Source organism: Stigmatopora argus, chromosome 12 (genome assembly GCF_051989625.1).
Source record: "Stigmatopora argus isolate UIUO_Sarg chromosome 12, RoL_Sarg_1.0, whole genome shotgun sequence".
In the NCBI taxonomy this organism is placed as follows: Eukaryota; Metazoa; Chordata; class Actinopteri; order Syngnathiformes; family Syngnathidae; genus Stigmatopora; species Stigmatopora argus.
This window is the reverse complement of record NC_135398.1, coordinates 17,154,390-17,177,072: the sequence shown is the minus strand read 5'-3', so window position 1 is coordinate 17,177,072 and position 22,683 is coordinate 17,154,390. Positions and strand designations below refer to the sequence as shown.

The window sequence follows — 22,683 nt, the reverse complement described above, 5'->3', positions numbered from 1 at the left end:
AGATAGAAGGGCTGTAAAACACGAAAAACATAAGAGTGGACAGAGCTACTGCACTGGCGGGCCGTCTTAAAATTTTAATCCAAGATCCCAAACTTTTTGTGAGCAGTAGACAATCATGCTGTGTTTTTTTATGATATATTACTGAAAATGTCCTTAACACTTCATTTGTGACTCTTGTTGAAGAATATAATCTTCCATGGGGAAAAAAGGGATTTATTTTGTGCGCGCCATATGATTTGCTGTGCGCGGAGAAGACGAGAGTAGTGCGCAATTCCGCACGCGCGCAGTTTAGAGGGAACATTGATTGGGAGAGGGCTGGCTTTTGTAAAAGAAGGTGGATTATTGCCGTCTGGCCATTATAACGGCTTTTCATCGGTGGAGGGTAGTTTTTCGAGGGGATTCGTGTATAACGTGCACCCGAACTTTGCTTCAGTTTTTTGGTACAAAATTTTGCTCGTTATACTTGAATAAATATGATAAATTTCTACCAATTATCCACTCCAGCACTAAAAAAGATAACTATTTACAAAAAGTGTTAACGAAAAGCAAAATGAACCCAACATAAGTTCTGGTAAAGTTCAAAAGAAGAGAAACAAAACAAAAATGAAGGTAGCCTACAACCCTTTTAGGAATTTTGTAAAAAAATCAAATAAAACAGCCTTTAAGTTAAGACTTGGAAACCTGGCATTATAAACTATTGACTTGAAAATCATTGTAAACATGATACAAAAAGCAAACAGTCCCTTAATATTTATGGTCAAATTGTTCTTTAGCAATATTTATTCATTAATAAAACATTTACAATTCCTCATATAGTTAAATCTGAACAGAAAGCATTTCAAATAGCCTTTCACTCCAAATCTCAAAATAGTACCACTTTCTACTATAGTAAAGTCCAATTTAGCACAAAAAACAATTGTTTACATCCACAAAAATTATCTGTTTCCCTCTTTGGTGATTTACAAATGGGCAACCCGGTGGTGCGAGTGGTTAGTGTGTCATAGCTCTGGGGTCCTGGATTGGAATCAGGTCACATCCACCTGGTTGGAGTTTGCATGTTCTCCCTGGGCCTGCGTGGGTTTTTTCCAGGAACTTCAGTTTCCTACCACATTCCAAAAACATGCATCGTATGCGGATCGGACACTCTAAATTGCCCCAAGGTATGAGTGTGAGTGTGAATGGTTGTCCGTCTCCTTGTGCCCTGCGATCGGCTGCCACCGATTCAGGGTGTCCCCTGCCTCTGGCCTGAAGACAGCTGGGATAAGCTCCAGCACCTCCCGCGACCCTAATGAGGATAAAACGGTTCAGAAAATGAATGAATTCAAATGTTGTAAGTAAAGCAGTACTGTAAATGTAAATTCTCGAATTCAGTCAACGGTCCTCAAAAAACTACCAACTCTAAGACAGGGGTTGGGAACCTTTTTGACAGCGTGAGCCATAAACAATTAATATTTTCTAATGTTATTTCTGGAGAGCCATTCTCAGAATGGAAAAGGAAAAATATATGAAAATGTGTGATTTTTTTGTCGTTTCACCACTTTTAAAGTACAATAAGTCTCTGACTTCTTCTGACAACATCGTTATGCTGTTGCTAATCAATCAGCGTCAATGAGATTATGCACACAGAAGAGTAATGAAAAACAAAATTATGATTAAAGTGGTGCTAGAGGTAGTGTCAACGCCAGTGTCGACGTGACGCTCCTATTGGTGCGTTCGGGACTCAGCTCTCTCACGTGATTTCCATATTTTACCTCACAGGTTAGTGGAGAGCCATATGCACCCATGGAAAGAGCCACATATGGCTCCCGAGCGATAGGTTCCCTACCCCTGATAAACCATTTAAAATTGATCAAAGTGTCCCGATTTTGTATGAAAGATGTGAGAAATACAAAACTGAGAGAAAATGATCATACAATTATTTACATTAAAATGAATAATAAACCTCTCATCTCATCTCATTTTCTGAACCGCTTTATCCTCATTAGGGTCGCGGGGGGTACTGGAGCCTATCCCAGCTGACTTCGGGCCAGAGGCGGGGGACACCCTGAATTGGTGGCCAGCCAATCGCAGGGCACAAGGAGACGAACAACCACGCAAACTCACACCCATACCTAGGGGCAATTTAGAGCTACCAATCAGCTTACCATGCATCTTTTCGGAATGTGGGAGGAAACCGGAGTACCCTGAGGAAATCCACGCAGGCCCGGGGAGAACATGCAAATTCCACACAGGTGGACCGACCTGGACTTGAATCCAGGGCCCCAGAGCAGTGAGGCTGACGCACTAACCACTTGCTCTACCGGGTAGTCCGAGTTGTTGTTGTGTTGTTGTGAGACAGCCAATGATAGCCCAGTAGAGTGTAGTGACAATTTGCCAATTTCAAAATAAAATAACGGATACAGGTAATGTTTTGACGTTTTCGTAACTTGGATCTTGCTTTTCTTGAGGCACTCATTTGCATCTCAAAAGGTTTCGTAACCTGAAAATTTCGTACCTGGAAGAATTCGTAAATAGAGGTGACTGCATACAAATCTACATACAGTATTTGAAATCGTTTATAACACCAACTAATTGGTGGTTCCAATTCATTTGAAATTAAAAATATTTATGTAAATTCACATTTAATTCACATTGAAAGAATATACATTCTGTTTTTTTATAAGATACATATGTTCTTCTTGTCTTATGCACTTTAGGTAATACATTGGTAGATGCGACGATAACAAAGTGAAATTTGAAAAATTGGTTACATGTTTAGCATTACCACTAATAATAGCACATCACTAGTACACTCAGAAAAAAAAATGTAGTGGCCAAAAGCAACAGGTATTTAGAAATTACAAAATGCTACTACATTGAGCTGTGATTATGAAATTATTGTTAAACATGTTGTTCAAAGTGTTTATGGTGAGCATCAAAACTGCAGTCCATGCGAGATTATTTGCTTGAAATACCGAGCGTAGCTATTTACACAACGTCTCAATATAAATCTATCACCATCACCCCACTCTTAATGGGTGGGTTTCTTTTTTTGGGCTGTCAGGGCCACAATGAACAGATTTTATTGAGTAAAGTATTGAATGCAATTTATGTAGCGATAGTGGTGTAGAGTAGTCAGTTTGCGTTGGTTGCAGCAAAAATTTCTAGAGCATAACCTATACTGTAATGCACCTGGCTTTTTTTGTGTGTTGAGCAGAAACGATCAATTCCCACAATGTTAATTATGTATTCATACAAAACCTTCCTCTTCACATTTGTTCAATGCATCATCAAATACACTACATTCTTGATTTGAATGAAAACTATTTTGGCAGCAACAAAGCAGATGCCTCTTGTGTCTTGAGTGCAAGACCTCTGACAATTTCCTGGATGAGCCCTAGCCTCATTTTATCATTGTAGCACTTCCTGTTCATTTTTAATAGCGATTTACAATATTCAGGCTGTAGTTGATTTGTTGGTAATGTGAGAATTGCTTTGGTCAGATGCTCTTTCTGTGACCTTCAGCTTCACGCACGACTGTTTCTCATCCATTATTGGCATCTCCGCTGGTAGAAACAAACAACACAGGCAGGACTACAGGAAGCCAAGACAGTAAGAAAGTTATGAGATAACGTCAATTGCACAAGCAGTAAAAAAGGAATGTACTTTATTCCATAGCTTAACATACATTCAAAAGTTGACAAAATCCTTGTTCAAATGCCTTTTTTTAAATTAATGTGACCTATAGGACGATCTTGTGTGACATTATTGTTTACATTTCAGTCGTTACCTTATGGTAGCGTGCAGCAAAAAGAAAGAGCAAACGAGAAAGAAACACCTGTAGCTCAGTTGTTTAGCACGTCATTCTTATAGGAGTCACCTATCTCCCTAGCCACAGCAGGGAAGTGGCAGAATAGTAAAAAGGCTAGCTAATCGAGTACCCACAAGGATGAGTGGCCAGTTTCCGGACTTATTTTTCAAGCTCAACTATGTGCGTCAACAGAAAAGAACAAGGTTGAGGTCCACTCCGTGTGGTCTAATGTTTTAACCAAATCCAGTAGCTCAGTTAATAATGGAGCAGTTGAACATTTTGGAATGGCTGAAACTACATGTGCCAAAGCAGTTTGCTCATGAAAAAAAACCTATTAGAAATTAAAATAAAACAATCATAATTTTGAGCGGATGTAAACAATTTCCAAGAAGAAAAGAATGCTTCCCAAAAATGATTATGAAGAAACCCCCAAAACGTAGATGTGTTTCGAAAATAGAAGTTGCCAAATCTGATGGATATCTACCTGGTCTCTCTCTCTGGTTATTTGGGCACTCCACGGCGAGACGATGCCAATCAATCTCAAAGAGATGTGGATGAGAAAGGCCACAAACCAGAAGCACAGATACAGTCATACCTTGAGATACGAGACTGAGCTCGTATGTCGATTTACTCGTATCTCACATCAACGTTTCCCATAGAAATGAACTAAATACAAATTAATTCCTTCCCACCCTCTGACATAAACACCAGAAACCAGGATATTACGATGGAAAAACATATTTTTATTGGTTGCAATTCACCATCTACTAACAGAGTAACAAATAATTAGTGGTTAGGATATTTAACAATAAAAATAGGCATTCAATACGACGGGGAGTTTTCGGATGGGAGAGAGAGATGTGGAGAGAGAGAGGGGGAGAAAGAGAGGGAAGGAGATTTGACGGATGCGCTCGTAATGTAACATACACTTTAAATTGAACTTAAATGAACTTAGATTTCTACACACTTAAAAAAGTTTTAATCTTTCGTTACACTAAATTCAAACCTTCTCTTGGAATAACAAAGGCAAAGAGGTTAATGTATTCCACCGCAGCTTTCAAAGTGAACTTCCTGCTTCTCCATACATATTGGCGAGCCAGTTCAGTCACACGTGCACTACTCATGTTTTTTTCCATTATTTCATGCTTAATATCAATAGATTGTCGTTATACGTCTTTACTTCCCACTACCCTTCATTGCACCAGTTTGCTTTGGACCCATAGTGTTTCCGTTAATCCTGCACTGACTAAAGCAAAAAAAAACACGGAAAAAAATGCAACGCTCCGCCCAGTGCTCGTAGAGCTCTTTGCAGGAGGGAGATATGGCGAGAAAGAGTGCGCTGAAATCAGAAGCAGCCTCTCGCGGCTGTCTCGAATGCTCGTATCTCAAAATTTGTCTCGTATCTCAAGGTAAATATTTGCTCAGAATTTTACTCGTATCTCAAATTCCTCATATGTCGGGGCACTCGTATGTCAAGCAATTACTGTGTTTTCCTACATTGTGTTTATGGGCGATAAAACGATAACAAGAATTATCATCAAATAATTTGTGTCAACAATAATATCAAAAACTTTTTTCAATAAATGTTGATTATTTTAAACTGCAATTACACTACTCGAACACCATAAAAAGGGGGGCGCTGGTGCAAAGTGGACGCTGGTTCCAGACCAACATTCAGTCGACAAAGAAAATGGTAAGGAACAAATAGCTATTCATACCATGGTTAGCTATAGAGCAGCTAACTCAGAACATGAAAGCAAAAGAAGTACAGACGCTCCCCTACTTACGAACATTCAACTTACGAACAACGGTACATACGAACATGTCTGCAAATTGCGTTTAAGTCCAAAAATGTTCGCAAGTCCAATTTTGTATTTCGCGTCTTTTTTGGAGTAGTACTTCTTTCCGCCGCTAATACCGACGCCTGGCGCTGTGAGAGCTCAGCTCACCCAGCATCTACCTTCTTCGTTGCAATGCGGAAGTGCGTGAATGTATCTCCAGTGTGCAAAGAACCTTTTTCATTTGTATCATTAAATATCTCATGCATCCAATATTGAATATGGTTGGTAAAAAGCTAAAGGCTTCTATTGAGGGAGTTGCAAGGAAGAGGCAAGCCATTTCATTTGAAACGAGTGGCAATAATAACGAAGCTTGATGCGCGTCAGAAAGTGGTGAGCGTTGCACATTCAGTACCATTTATAAACAGAAAGATCGAGCAGCAGGACCCAAATATTGAACGTTGCACAAAGTTTGCAAATCAATTGAATGATGCCATACAGTGCTACTGCATCATTTATGATGAAAAAAAGAAGAAAACTGTGCAATCGTCATTAGGTCGCTTCTTTTGGCCAGTTTCTAATACATAAATCTATCTCTCTCTCTACAGTACTGTACATATTCTCTCCATTTTATTAAATGTTTTTTTTTCAGTACAAACCAATGCGTGTTACTTATACAAGCCTTAAACATACAAATGCACTTATATAAACCTTCAATATACTTATATAGGCCTTAAACATAAATTATAATACAAAATATAGCACTAAATCAACTTACAAACAAATTCAACTTATGAACAATCGCTCGGAACCAATTGCGTTCGTAAGTTGAGGAGTGTCTGTATATCACAGCCAAAATGAACAAATATGAGATGCAGGACAACACCCAGCTGACCCACAAAAATATCCAAGTGAAGTCTCACTGTCGTTTTCTTTCTTCTTTTAAATTTTAAATACCTCTTATGCACCAACAGAAACATCCCTTAAATTGCGTTTATGTCGAAAAATGTTCGTAAGTTCGATTTTGTATTTTTTTCCGAGTAGTGCTTCTTTCCGCCGCTAATACCGACGCCTGGCGCTGTGAGGTCTCAGCTCACCCAGCATCTACCTTCTTCTGTCCAATTCGTTGCAATGCGGAAGTGCGTGAACGTATCTCCAGTGCGCAAAGAACCTTTTTCATTTGTATCATTAAATATCTCGTGCATCCATTATTGAATATGGTTGGTAAAAAGCGAAAGGCTTCTATTGAGGGAGTTGCAAGGAAGAGGCAAGCCATTTCATTTGAAACGAGTGGCAATAATAACGAAGCTTGATGCGCGTGAGAGTGGTGAGTGTTGCACATATACACCTTGAATCGTTCGACCGTCAGTACCATTTATAAACAGAAAGATCGAGCAGCATGACCCAAATATTGAACGTTGCACAAAGTTTGCAAATCAATTGAATGATACCATACAGTGCTACCGCATCATTTATGATGAAAAAAAGGAGAAAACTGTGCAATCGTCGTTAGATCGCTTCTTTCGGCCAGTTTCTAGTACATAAATCTCTCTCTCTCTCTCTCTCTCTATACAGTACTGTACATATTTTCTCCATTTTATTAAATGTTTTTTTCAGTACAAACCAATGCGTGTTACTTATACAAGCCTTAAACATACAAATGCACTTATATAAACCTTCAATATACTTATATAGGCCTTAAACATAAATTATAATACAAAATATAGCACTGAATCAACTTACAAACAAATTCAACTTATGAACAATCGCTTGGAACCTAACTCGTTCGTAAGTAGGGGAGCGTCTGTATATGGTAGATCTTGTGTTTTTAGAAAAAACACCCTTTCATCTTTCAAAGCCAGCATCACCCAACTAGTCTAATAATCTGCTATTACCATGAAAGTTTAAAACACCACGGGGGTACCCTTAATGAGGGTGCATTGAGGTTGGCTATTTGCTGTATTTATGGGGATAACATCAGAATAGCAATCTCATTCACTTGTGCATTGTTTGTGGGAAGCTAAGGGGAACCACCGATGCATTACAACCTGTGAGCAACCGGGAAATATAACAATACATACAAATAAAATAAAAAATGCAATCAATATAATAATAATAAATTGCCACCCGATTGGCGGTTATTCTGCCTGACTTCGTTGCGGGTAGTATGGGTTCAATACCCACTCTTTGGTGGTATGAGTGTGAGCGTGAGTGGTTGTCCGTTTCAATGTGCCCTGCAATTGGCTGGCAAACAATTGCTGGCCGTCCTTGGCTGTGATAGGCTCCAAAATCCCTGCCACCCTGTGAGGATAAGCGGTATGGAAGATGAATGAACATATAATATAATAAATATTGCATGTACCAAATAGTTCTTTGTTTAGTTTAGTTTTGGCACGTGTAATAAAGGCCAACCTCTCGTTGTACAAGGGTTACTGAGTGGCTCTCGATCAGTGAGTTGACCTCCTCTCGTTATGCCAGCTTCATGCCCATATTTACGGGGTAAATTCCTCATAATGCTGGTTCTTTTTTTAAATTCCCGAGTGGTTACCTCTCGCTTGGTGTCCTTGAAAAAGTATATTATTGCAGTATTCCGAATGTTCGCTTATTTCTTGGTATAACGCATGGTAGATTCATTTAGCCCACAATGGCATGCTACGCCTTTAGCATATGTAGCAACTTCATTTTGTTTTTTCCTGGGCTCATTGAATGCCTTGGATGGCCTAGGACACTTAGTAATAGGCTGGCATGACGAGAGGACGTCAATACTTTTATCCGTCTTTACTTCGCCGCTTCAACTTTCGTGGCTTCACTACATCGCAGATTTTTTTCAGAGGAAAAAAAAGTTCATCAAAATGTCAAAATCCACGCTGTCTTCCGATTGCTACTGGGAAATTTGTGGAAGACAGAGGACTGACACTCAACACAGCAACAAGGGGAAAAAAAGGCGGGCAGAGGCGGTAGCCGTCATTTTTATCCGAAAATAGAGTTTTCTGAGAAGGTGGATGCGAGCCCTGTGCGACCACACAGGAGGACGTGGTCCTAAAACGAAAATAGAGCTCGCTTAGCGGACTCCGGGAGCCTCGTGGTAGCAGAGCTGACGGTTGAATGTCCCAGAAATATTTCCACGCTCCGTGCGACGTTACAGCGGACTCCATTGGCCTTGTCCGAAAATAGAGCACTTTGGCTGGCGAGGATTGTGATGCCGTGGCGGAATCACATGGAAGTTGAGATTCAGTTTAAGTCCAGGCAGTGGGCTGACGTTGTCGCACTTACCCGAAAATAGAGCACCCTGGACAGCTAAATGACGGTTGGATGGCGCGGAGGAGCGAAGTGGACGTTTAATTTCCTGGCTGGTCTGCCGGCGATCCGGTGGCGTATCCCGGCGGCACATGCCAGGTCTGCTCCGCGATCTAGCCCTGGCCGGAAAAAGCAGCGACAATTTTTTGGGAAGAGGATGCCTTCCCGGACATTCTTATTCAAAAATGAACTGAATGTGCTACAGTTCACACAGATCGCCTGACCCTCTTCATGTGTGGGGATGCTGCTGGCTGGCTTTATGGAAAAGCCAGCCTTAATCAACAAGTTCAACCGTCCTCATGCTTTAAAAAACAAGAACAAAGCCTATGTTTTGACTGATTCATTTATAACAGACAATGGTATTTTTAGGTCGTTTTGTTACCTGACCTGTTTCAATCCCACGCTTAGTCAGGCGAGTACAGTAATCCCTCGAATATTGCGGATAGTGTAGACCAGACACGGCCACAAGACAAAATGAACTTAAAACAACTAAGAACAAAGCCTTGCTGCCAGTATACTGGATGAGAAACCGAAAAGCCTGCATCACAAAAGCCTTCACAAACTTTCGTCCCAAACGCAAAGCTGTACTCAATTTAGAACATCGCTACCCTCTACTGGGCTCTCAATTCATCGCTCTCTTTCTATCTCATATAATGACAATAAAAGCAATCCATTCAATTAAATTGTCTGTCTCACAACAAGCACTTTCCATGTTTCAAGATTCTCTGTTTCATACCTGTCCACCTCAGCTAAATGCTCCCCTTATTAATGATTGCATTTCCCATTATTAAGCCATAAAAAACCTTACAAATGCAACACGGCACATATTTTCACACGCACGCACACACACACACACACACATACACACGCAGGACACACATAAAAGTGTAAAATGTAGTACTACAAAGTGGACGGCTATGGTAGAACGGGCTCTTGCCGCCATCTGGGGGGCAAACGGCCGCGGAGGGAACTATTTCAGCGGCGCAGGTTACATTTCATCTGCTTAATTTATTTTAAGACATTAATAAATAATTTCCTCTAATTTTGTGTGTTTTCTCACATCTTTCATACAAAATTGGGACTTTTTAAAGGGTTTGGTAGTTATGTGAGGACCGTGGAGCGAATTAGAGAATTTACATATAAAGTACACCTACTTACGACATTTTCAAGTTACAAAAATGTTCTGGAACCAATTAATTTCGTAAGCAGAGATAACTATATTAATATCTAAATATAATCTATAAATACAAATGTAAAGACTCGGAATACTGTACTTACAGTGAAAATAGTTCCTCTACGCTTGCTGTAAATCTAAAAAAACAGGTAAATGGGAGTTTTAATCCAAATCCTTTGTCTTCTTGTGGCTATGGGTCTGTTCTCTGCGATATTCGAGGGATTACTGTACTTGGGTCAGGTACTCACCCGGGGCCGGGCAGCGGGGCAGACTTCTCTTGCCGCCATGCACCGCTGCTGCATGCGCCACCGGACTGACGGCCGGAAAAATTAAAATGCCACCACATGGCTCCGCCTTGACGTCCCGCCATGCTCGTCGGCCGAAGTGCTCTGTTTTCGGACAAGGCCATTTGCCGTAATGCCGCCCGGGGCTCTCATTTCTTCCCCCCCAAAAAAATCCCCCTTCACTGGTGCTCTCTCCCATCCAATTCGCCGAGCAAGTTTTATTATCAAATAAGTGCCAACGACGTCAGCCCACTTCCCGGACTTAAATGGAATCTAAACTTCCATTTTGCTCTGCCTCGACGTCCCGCTATGCTCGTCGCAGCATCCCCACACATGCGATCTGAGTGAAACCTGGCAATCTCAGTTCACTTCCTCTTTTTTGGCAAGCCCTTTCTTTTTCTATGGTATACTATTTGCTTCTTCGTTGGTGCTTAGAACCAACCATTTTAGCACAGAAGAAGAGGAGGTACCCTGACTGCTGCCATATTTTTGCTTCCATTTTCACCAACATGTTCATCTGTCTTCTGGTTTGGTTTTTTTTAACAGCAGAAAAAAATCCGCGAAGCAATGAATTTGCAATAAGTGAGGCTGCGATATTCAAGGGAAGACTGTAATACATTACAGTCTTTTCATATGCTTATAGCTGTAATATTTAATAAATATACACTTTATAATTGTACTTGTGTACTTGTGTTACTGTATAGGCACAGAAACATGTAATATGCTAGTAATAATAGGAGTGATCCTACTTCGCATTTTTTCAATTATCGCGGCCACTGCTTGAATACTATTTTTAACAGAATGCCTGCCACCCATTTGTTTAGAAAACCTTTGTTTCGGTCTCATCTCATCAAATTTTCTGAACCGCTTTATCCTCATTAGGGTGCTGAAGCCTATCCCAGCTGACTCCGGGCCAAAGGCGGGGGAAACCCTGAATCAGTGGTTAGCCGATCGCAGGGCACAAGGAAACAGACAGCCATTGAGTGACACCACTCACACCCATACCTAGGGGAAATTAAGAGTGTCCAATCAGCCTACAATGCATGTTTTGGAATGTGGGAGGAAACCAGAGTACCCGGAGAAAACCCACGCAGGCCCGAGAAGAACATACAAACTTCACACAGATCGGCATGACCTGGAACCCCCGAGCTGTGAGGCCGATGCCTTAATCACTCGCCCCACCGGGCCGCCCTGTTTCGGTCTTGTAACACACATTTTCAAGAATTTGTAATTACCCAATGTTTTTTGTAATTTTATGAAAAAAATGGCATTTGAACAGGAGTGTTGACATTTCATACCCAATTTTAAGCTGTGGTTAGGCTTTTTCTTACCCTGAAGCAATTTTTAAATCGCTTGCTGACCATGTAGAGGGCAATGGGGTTGATACACGAGTTGACTGATGCCATATTGATGCCAATGTAGTCTAAGACTAAAAAGAAACTGAAAAATGCTACATGTAAATAAATAAATGATAAATCCTGCAGTTCACTTTATTCGTTTTATTATCACATACCTTAGCAATTCACAACGGTTTGGATCTTTCTCATCATAGATAGTCAGTTTTAGGATACGGCTGAGGTGTAGAGGGAGCCAGCACAAAGTGAAGACCAGAACCAGACAGAAGACAGTCTTCGCAACCTCCCTACGCTGCACAAAAAAAATCATTAATGCGTATGCAGACATTTTGATTCCTCTCATAAAAAAATATTTTTATTAAAAGTACCGTAATTACTCGAATATAACACGCAGATTTTTGCTATACAATTAATTCCAATAGTTGGGGGTGCGTGTTATAATCAATAACAATATTTTTTTTTTTTTTTTTTTTTAATTTTTTTTGTGTCTTGTTACATGGCCCTTAGCCTGGTGCTTTTTCTTGCCAAATAAATTGAATTGAAATTGAATTGAATAAAATAAATTACAAATTTTCGATCGAAAAAAGCATTGTCAAACTCACTTTGACGCACGGATTTTACGTCATCTCGTAGAGCCGACGCACGGATTTTACGTCATCTCGTGAAGCCGACGCACGGATTTTATGTCATCTCGTAAAGCCGAGACCACCACTGCCCCCCTCTAGCCTCGTACCCGTCTCAGTTCACCCTCTCTCAGTTCAGTGTTATAATCAATAACTAAAATAAATTACAAATTTTCGATCGAAAAAAGCATTGTCAAACTCACTTTGACGCACGGATTTTACGTCATCTCGTAAAGCCAATCGGATAATGTGTTGTGGGAGGAAGAGGAAGTGGATGAAGGAAGCGTGGACGTTGATAGGATTCTCAACGAAGAGATGTATGAGAGGACAGACAAAGAGAGAGAGGAACTCTTCATTTGAAGGATTCTAATGAATAAATTTGTTTGAACAAAACAATCGTGAAACGAAGAAAAAAAGGTAAGATTTCTGATTTTCGTCAGCGGGAAATTTTAGGTGCGCACTATATTCGATTACTGCGTTTTTCCAGATTTTTTTGGCCCAAAATTACCTGCGTGTTATTTTCGAGTGCGCGTTATATTCGAGTAATTACGGTAGATGTTTTCCATTCGGCTGAATTTAAGCAATTATATTATCATAAAGCATTAGGAGATTCTCAGTGGTTTGATTTTAAGTGAAGCAAGTATTATTTCTTTCATTTTGTGTATTCTCAATACATTAACAGAAAAGACAATCTTTGACGTTCTGACAAGTTGTAAAAATTATAAACATAATAAGATTGCTATTTAGTGTATTTAAACGGTAAATAGATTACTTTCTATGTTCCAATTTGTTGAATATCACAACCACCTCCCATTTTATTTTAAATTATGAATCATTGCTCTTTCTATAATTAAAATTTACCGTGGGAAAGTATAAAAATACAGGCTAGGCTAGGCTACGTATGCAGAATCATTCTTCCAAGCTTATCCGCACTATCCCTCAGTAGTCTGGAGCTGGGTTTTTTTCAAGATGGGGTTTTTTTCAAGATGGCAACGCACACGGGTGCAGCGGCTCTTTGCTCTCCAGTTTGGTGTCTTGTTTTCTTAATCTTATCGTTATTTACTAACATCTGTGAGGCAAACTTTTTCTACAGTCGCCAGGATTTAATTACTCTCGGGAGGAGATGCGATATATCCATCACAACAGATTACCAACAAACCTACAATATTTCTGAGGACATCTCAAGACCACCGGGATCTCCATGGATAGTCAGCCCACTCAGAGTACAATGGAGGCGGCGAAGGGTAAGAAAGCCAAAGCGCGGATGCCAGGCGGTCCTAGCTGCTAAGATAAGGAAACAACCACACAGAGCACCGGTTCCGAGTATCTTCTTCACCAACACCAGATCCATCACCCACAAAATGGACGATTTGGAACTTCAGCTTGCTACCAACAGCTTTATCAGGCACTGCAATGTTATTTTTATCACGGAAACGTGGCTACACCCGCAAATCCCCGACGCCGCGGTATCGCTACCTAGCCGTACGCTACATCGCCATGATCGTTTGAAAGAATCAGGGAAAAGGAAGGGGGGGGGGGGGACTTTGCGTGTTTATATACAACGACTGATGCTGCAAGAGTAGGATCATTAACACACTGCTCTCCTGATTTAGAACTCTTGGTAGTACGGTGCAGGCCCTTCTATCTACCTAGAGAGCTAACAATTGTCATTGTAATGGCTGTTTACATCCCACCGGATGCTAACGTAGCACAGCACTTAGCCTCCTGCTTGACCTCCCCGATGGAGTCTTTATTGTCACTGGTGACTTCAACAAAGCATGTTTAAAGACTGTTCTGCCTAAGTTTATCCAGTACGTGAAGTCTCACACCAGAGGAGATACAACTCTAGACCATGTTTATTCTAACATCAAACATGCTTATAGAGCCACATCTCCCTCACCTTGCTGGATCCGACCATCTCTGCCTTTCCCTCACCCCCTCATACCGTGACCGGACGTTTAGTCGCCGGACGTTTGGTCGCCGGATGTTTGGTCGCCGGACGTTTGGTCGCCCGGACGTTTGGTCGCCCGAACGTTTGGTCGCCGGACGTTTGGTCGCCGGACGTTTGGTTGCCCGGATGAATATAATTTTGAGAGCTGGTTTCAACAGTAGATATTTAGATATTAAATTCTCTCTCCCATGAATATAATTTTGAGAGCTGGTTTCAACAGTAAACTCTCTGTCATGTTGTCAAACGTCCGGCGACCAAACGTCCGGCGACCAAACGTCCGGGCGACCAAATGTCCGGGCGACCAAACGTCCGGCGACCAAACGTCCGAGTAACCCCTCATACACCCCACTTCGGAGGCTAACAAGGCCACAAATAAAGATAATAAAAACATGGCCCGAGGACGCCCTTTCTTAGCTGCAGGACTGTTTTTCCCGCACCATTTGGGAACTTTTTGAACACCACAACCTCCAGGACTACACGGACACTGTACTTTCCTACATCAAAAACTGCACGGACAACGTCACTGTTAATAAACGGATACAGGTTTTTCCTAACCAAAAACCCTGGATGACCAGTGAGACATAGGCACTCATCAAATGCCATAACACCGCCTTCAAGTCAGGGGACAAGGTGCAATACAATGCTGCCAGAGCAGAGCTGAAGAGAGGTGTTAAAAAGGCCAAAGCAGCATATGCAAGGAAAATTGAGGAGCACTTCACAGGAAATAACCCAAAGAAGATGTGGCAGGGAATACGACACCTTACCAATTACAATGGCAATAATGTCTGTTAACGCAGGTGCCTCACTAGCAGAGGAACTGAACCGTTTCTTTGCCCGCTTTGAGACTGACAAATCAGACCCACTCTCAACACATCCACCACCCTGCAGCAGTACACTGGAGCTTCAGGAACATGAAGTGAGACAGGTACTGCGGACTGTGAACACCAGGAAGGCTGCTGGCCCTGAAGGAGTACCTGGAAAGGTGCTCAAAGCCTGTGCTGACCAGCTGACTGGTGTTTTCACAAAGATTCCCAATGATTCCCTGCAACAATCCATCATCCCATCCTGCCTGAAATCTGCCACCATTATCCATGTCCCTAAAAAGCCAACCATTGACAGCCTGAATGATAGCCTGTCGCACTTATGCATGTGATCATGAAGTTCTTTGAAAGGATGGTCACCCGCCATATCAGGGATGCAATCCCTCCCTCAGTTGACCCTCACCAGTTTGCTTATAGAGCAAATAGGTCCACTGAGTACGCCATTGCCGTAGCTCTACATACAGCACTGAGCCACCTGGAGCACCATGGGAACTACGTGAGGATGCTTTTCATTGACTATAGCTCAGCCTTCAACAACTATAATACCGGACATTCTGTCTGACAAACTCTTCCACCTTGGACTATCCTCTTACATCTGCTGCTGGATTAAGAATTTCTTAACCAACCGTCCACAAACTGTTAGACTTGGTCCCCACCTCTCTTCCTCCATTACACTGAGCACAGGCTCCCCTCAAGGCTGTGTACTGAGTCCTCTTCTATACTCCCTGTATACATACAACTGTACACCGACGCACCAGTCTAACTCCATCATCAAATTTGCCGATGACACCACTGTGGTCGGACTCATCTCAGGAGGGAATGAGTCTGCCTACAGAGATGAGGTCAGCAAACTGTCTTCCTGGTGTTTGGTGAACAATCTCACACTAAACACCATGAAAACTAAAGAAATAATCCTGGACTTTCGCAAACGCAGCACAGATCTGGCCCCACTCCTCATAAATGGAGTATGCTTCGACAGGGTCCAGTCCTTCAAATTCCTGGGGGTCCACGTCACGGACAAGCTCTCCTGGTCTACCAACACCACGGAGTGGTGAGGAAGGCCCAGAAACGACTCCATTTCCTGAGGGTACTCAGGAGGAACAACTTGGACACTAAGCTTCTGGTAACCTTCTATAGAGCCACTGTGGAGAGCATCCTGGCATACTGCATCACAGTGTGGTACGCTGGAAGCACGGCAGCAGACAAAAAGGCCATACAGAGTGATTAACACTGCCCAGAAGATCGTCGGCTGCTCTCTGCCCTCACTGGAAAACATTGCCAGCCCTCTTTACTTCAGCAGAGGCAGGAACATCAGCGGAGACCCATACCACCCTGGTCACAATCTGTTCCAGCTGCTGCCCTTTGGCAGACGCTATGGGTCTCACAAAGTACGGACAAATAGACCTAAGGACAGTTTTTTCCCCACATCCATCAGGACTCTAAACTTGCGGTAACACGACACACAATCCCTTCTGTGTAATAACTTCGGGGTGAGGTAACATGAAAAGACTACTGGCTGACTGAAGGTAAATGAAAGACAGTGAGAGGTAAGTGATCCGTAATCCGCTCCCGGGGTGATGCGATGTATCCATCACGACAGAATGCCAAATTACGAGTCTTATTTTCACTTATTTGGGTCTTTTACCGGGAAAACGCACCTTATGGAGAAGCGCCACCAATATCGTCATACGCAGTTTCTGGGTATGATGACAATTAGGCTTTTGTCGAGTCAATGATGATGACAGAGCCTATGTTCGATTATTATTATTATTATTATTACATATGCGATGGCAAAATGCAAAAGTCATTGCCACCGAGCTTAAATCCGACACACGGGGCGCAACGTATGGCAAGCGACAATGGCATGCAATGCACAAAGTCTGTGCCTCATTGCTTGTTTCTGGTTGGCTATGAAATTAAAGGGAGAAAAGGGTCTTTTCTGATCAAAACAGGCAGGAGGTTTTGTGGAAATAACATAGATACCGTTTTAACCGATCTATATATATAAATTAAGCAACAACCTTGGATTCACCCCATTTTGAAAACTAGCATGGTCAATGGATAATACTAACAATTTTTCATGCTTGCAGGTTTTTTATTTTATTTCGAAAATATGCCAAGAAATATTAGGAAAGTGTGTGCTGGTTGCAAAGTGTAAAAATCATTTATGTAGAGAGTGTGGAACTGGGGACATCATATCAAGCCAGATACGTCACAGGATAGTTGACTGATGTGCCCATTGAGCCAGTGGGCTATGGGCATCGCCACTTGCTGACCATTTTTTGTTGGGGCCATCTGATAAAAATAACAATGCTTTATTTCACACTGTTCTCTGATTTAAAAACCTGATACAAATAAAAATGCTTAATTCAATCACATCATTTTTCTTTCAAATTTGAAAACTTCCCTGAATAAGTAAATAAGTTACTTTCCTTGTTATTTAATAATGAAATTAACTATGTTACCTTACTTTATAAGAGGAGAATATAAATTATCATAATTTTAAAAAAGTATTTTTGTCATTCTGTTGTGCAATAAAGGTAAGACAACTCCCTCCTTACACTATGAAAAGTGAAGAATAATAAAACCTGCTGACATTTTGACAGGCATCTTTATTTGTATAAATTTGCCTTCAAACTAAAAGCTGGTGTGGAATATGAACTAAATAATCTAGACATCATCACCCTTGGCAAGCAAACTATTTAGAGCCTCCTAAAATTAAACTGTGTAAATTTACCTCACATATGGGCACTTCAAAAAATAAAAATTTGGATGAACTTAACCTATTTTAACTCAAGTTAACAAGTTTTAGATTTTTGCAACATTTCAGAACACTTGCAGGAAATGGGGAAACTCTCTGATAAGAAGTTAGAAAAGTTCTAGAGACTGTCTTCAAATGATGAGTGTACAATTAGGCTACAAGAAAGCGGCTGTTTGTGCACATGTATTTATGAGGTATTTAAAAAATGAAAACAAAGAAAGAAAACGAGACGGAGACTTCACTTGGATCTTTTAGTGGGTTAGCTTGCCCTTGTTCTGCATCTCATAATCACTCATTTTGGCTGTGCTGTAGTCCCTTTTGCTTTCATGCTCCGTGTTAGCTGCTCTAACCATGCTAAAACACCTTTTCCTTACTATCCTCTTCTTCTACTTGAAGTTGAACTGGAACTAGCATTTGCGTTGCATTAGCGCCTCATTATGGTGTTTGGTGGTGTAATTGCTGTTTAAACTGATCAAATATTATCGAAGGTTTTTATTATTATTGTTGACAAAAAAAATTAATTGTCGTTATCATTTTATAACCAAAGTCTAATTCATACCGAATCCTAGACCTAGACACATTATAACAGTTTTGTTATACATCAAGCCATTTGTATATCTACAGAGAATTGAACAAGATAAGATAAATAAAATTAAATGAAACTTAAATATTTTTAATGCGATCACCTGGTGGTATAGTGGTTCACTTGCCTGACTTCGGTGCGGGCAGTCTAGTCGGTCTTTTCCCTGATGTCAGCTGGGATAGGCTCCAGCAACCCCCGCAACTCCTACTAGGATGTGTGGTATGGAAGATGAATAAATCAAAATACTCTCTAGTCGCATGAAAACTAATATCTATGAGATATCTACTGCCACATGATATCTACGAGAGACATGATGAGCACACCTAAAGAGCACACAAGCCCTCTACTCCATAGGCCATTGATTTGTTGTTTTAAAAAAACTACCCTATTTTCTGCACACTAAGGTGCACCGCATTATAAGGCGCACCTTCAATGAATGACATATTTTAAAAGTTTTTCCATATATAAGGCGCACCACATTATAAGGTAGAGGTAGAGGCTGGGGTTACATTAATATACATCCTTTAGACCAGTGGTCACCAAACTACGGCCCGCGGGCTGGATACGGCCCATCAGCACATTTGGCACGGCCCTCTGAACAATACCAGAGATGCTATCGGATTTTTTCCTATTTGGCCTCCAGAAGAATCCTAGGCCCCGCCCTGTCAAAGAGAGAACGGAATAATGGCGAAAAAGTTAGGTAAGAGAAAATAGGATTCAGAATGCAGGGTATTTAACCTGGAGTGGACAAACGATTATTTTTTTGTTCAATGCAAAGAAAAGGCTTTTTGTCTCATCTGTCAAGAGACAGTGGCGGTATTCAAAGAATACAATCTTCGCCGACACTATGAATCCCGTCACAAAGACAAGTACGATAGCTTGCAAGGCCAAATACAAGCAGACAAACTCTCAAAGCTAAAGAGCCGACTACTATCTCAGCAGAATACATTTGTACGCCAAGCTCAGCTGAACCAGGCGTCCGTTCGGGCCAGCTTTTGGGTTGCTGAACTGATAGCAAGCAGCGGTAAGCCTTTCACTGACGGAGAGTTTGTTAAGAAATGTATGGATGCTGTCGCGGAGGAGGTGTGTCCCGGGAAGAAAGATGCATTTAATGTTGTGAGTCTGTCGGCGAATACAATGACCAGACGCGTTGAAGAAATCGGGAGTAATGTATATGCCCAGCTGCAGCAGAAGACGAAAGAATTTGACTTTCTTTCATTAGCACTGGATGAAAGCACGGACGTGCAAGACAGCGCAACTGCTCATTTTTATCCATGGAGCTAGCGCAAACTTTGAGATATGCGAGGATCTGGCAGCCCTCCAAAGTCTTAAAGGGACTACAACGGGGGAGGATATTTTTGACAAAGTGTGCCAAACCATGGAGAAGTTGGACCTGGACTGGTCAAAGCTAGCTAGCATCACGACTGAAGGGGCTCCTAGCATGGTGGGCGAAACTCGCGGTCTAATAGGACGCATGAACCGGGAGTTGGAAAAAAGGGGTCTCACCGCCCCGGTACGAGTCCACTGCCTAATTCACCAGCAGGCACTGTGCTGCAAAGTGTTGACGTGGGATTCTGTAATGAAGGTTGTGGTGTCGTGCATAAACTTCAGAGCAAAGGGAGAAGATTGTGCATGGCACAACAGAAAGTTAATGTTCCATGGCTTTTTTTCCATGAAGAACCCAGAGAGAGTTATTTAGTTATTATTTATTTCATAAATAGTGTTATTTATTTCCTGTTTTTTCTGTGAAGAACTCAGAGAGGGTTATTTAGTTATTATTTATTTCATTAATAGTGTTATTATTTGTTTCCTGACTTTTTTTCTGTAAAGAACCTTGAAAGGGTTATTTGGTTATTGTGGCTTTCTGGAAAACAATAAAAAATTTAAGCTCCCCTACGATCGTCACACTTTTTCTGTTACAAACTGACACCGGCCCCCCATCAGAGAAGGGAAAAGTTATGTGGCCCTCACAGGAAAAAGTTTGGGGACCCCTGCTTTAGACGGTCCTGTGCTAAAGGGTTGCTTTTATTATTTTCTCCGAGATAAAGTATTAGTATTTTCGTGACACAGCAAGAGCATAATAACTTGTGTTGAACAGCTGGGAGAATGAGGCATCCAACACGTCCACACTCTCTCATCAAAGTCGTCATTTATCAAGTCAGCAATTCCTGCCTGTCATCCACCGCTCCCACGCAATTCGCAGTCTAGCTTTGAATGAATCTGTTGATGCCAACATCTAGGGGCTGGAGTTCTTTTGTCAATCCACCCGGAATGACAGCGAGCATAGAATTAGTTTGCGAAATCGAGCTCAACCGAAATGAAACCCCATTTTATATATACCAACATGTACCGCGCACTACTACTTCTACCTGAGAAATGGAGTCCGCGGCTGCTTGCCATAGTTGCTAGACCTATTACGGCTCAATATTGATCCATATATAATATATATATATATAGTTCGCAGTCTAGCTTTGAATGGTCTGTTGACGCCAACATCAATTGGCTGGAGTTCTTTTGTAAATCCACCCTGAATGATGGTGAGCACTGAATTAGAGGGCTCGCCGTCATTCCGGGTGACAAAAGAACTATATATCCCAGCATGCACTGCGCACTACTTCATCTATGGGGGAAATTGAGTCGGGGGCTGCTTACTGTATTTGCGGCTCAATATTGATCCATATATTAGGCGCACGGTCAGCATTTGAAAAAATTTAAGGCTTTTAGGTGCGCCTCATAGTGCGGAAAATACGGTATTTAAAATGTTGTGCAGTAGCCAGTGTTGTCATTCATTTTGTAGTAAAATAAAGCTAAGCAGTGGAGCTAAAATAAGCCATGTAACGCTATAGGTCAGCGGTCCCCAACGCCCGGTCGCGAGCCACCTCGTGCTGGTAAATATAATATAATAAATATTAAAGTTTTTAATCTCGCCCTCCTACATAAAATGAGAAAAGTTATTAAATAATAAACATTGCTATTGGGACTTGTTTTTCTTTTTGCCGTTGTCGTCCGTGCACCATCTCCCCCTCCATGCTTCTGTCTTTAAGTTGTCATCCTCCACACACGCCGGTCCGCGAGAAAACATAAAAGCTTTACCAGTCCGCAGTGAGAAAAAGATTGGGAACCGCTGCTATAGGTGACATCTCTAAAAGTGAAAAAGAATATCTGGCTAAAAATCAAAAGCTGCGTCATTCTTACAAGTCAGTAAAGAAATCCTGTTACTCAGATGTAGTGCATTAACTATGTTACTCAAAAATGTAACAGACAAAAAAGAGGGAACAAAATCCATTAAGTAATCAACTTTGTAATTCCAAAACACTGAATATATGCAACGAACAAACCTGCTTAAGGTGATCATTGAGGGCAATTTGAACTCCATTATTTTTCCTCAGCATCTCACAGGTCATCAGGGTGTAGAAAACACCAGTGCAGGCCAATGGCAGACAGAAATATGCACTGAACAGCCACCAGTCCTTCACGGTTTTATAAAACTATGAATAATCAAATATTTAGTTAGGTAATCCAAATGCATCCTCCATTTAAAGAATATACTTGTCAAAAGATCCCAGAATACATTTTACTTTTGGTATTTTAAGAATGATCAAGGATATGAACGTAGATTTCCCTGATGGTGTGCAATATTTGGTATTTTTATACCACGTCAATAAAAGTCTATGAACTCTGTTTGACATTTGCCTAACCAGCAATCTGTCACAATGTGCTTTGACTCACATTATTCACTAATCATTATTTACTCCTACATCTGTGCTGTATAGCATAATGTATTATGTGCTTGTATGTGGAGGTCAACAGTACGTACAGTGGTGTCAACAGACCCCATGCACTATTTGTGCATGCTGAATTATGTGACTGTTAAGGTCTGTGTAACAACTTACCCTCATAAAGTCTGTTTTCTGCATAGGATGCAACAAACAGATCCACAGACGCTCTCCTTTGTACTCCATGGTGATCATGTCAAAAGCGATTGCCTCAGGAACAGCCAACATAATAGATAATATCCAAATGAGTGCAATTTCAATAGCCATCCACTTTGGAACACCAATCCCTTTGATTCTGCTCCAAGAAGTCACTGCGCGATATCTGAAGAGTTGATCACATGAGTTGTGCAGCAGACAAACATGAAAACTATTTGTGAAACAATTTGTTTTTTGGCGGATAATGTAGACCAGACATGGCTGCGATAATCGAAAAACCGCGAAGTAGGATCACCCCTATTATATTACTACATACCATCTACATGTTTTTGCG

General features: G+C 41.3%; 1 protein-coding gene across 10 annotated transcripts in view; it reads right to left on the bottom strand.

The window, feature by feature from the left end:
- Positions 1–762: 762 nt before the first annotated feature.
- The window catches only part of ednrba (endothelin receptor Ba), a 90,143-nt gene continuing 68,222 nt past the window's right edge, over positions 763–22,683 (bottom strand). For 4 of the 10 annotated variants that reach the window (XM_077614884.1, XM_077614888.1, XM_077614887.1 and 1 more), the window contains 5 exons: positions 22,311–22,515; positions 21,756–21,905; positions 11,837–11,970; positions 11,655–11,763; positions 2,161–3,573 (listed from right to left, as the gene is read on the bottom strand). In XM_077614884.1, coding sequence (XP_077471010.1) covers positions 3,436–3,573; positions 11,655–11,763; positions 11,837–11,970; positions 21,756–21,905; positions 22,311–22,515 — 736 coding nt within the window. In that variant the 3' untranslated portion in view covers positions 2,161–3,435. Of the gene's footprint in view, positions 1,286–2,160; positions 3,574–3,593; positions 8,985–11,654; positions 11,764–11,836; positions 11,971–19,067; positions 21,560–21,755; positions 21,906–22,310; positions 22,516–22,683 lie in introns of those variants that run through there. The other 6 variants (XR_013304173.1, XM_077614891.1, XM_077614885.1 and 3 more) reach the window with 6 other exon arrangements.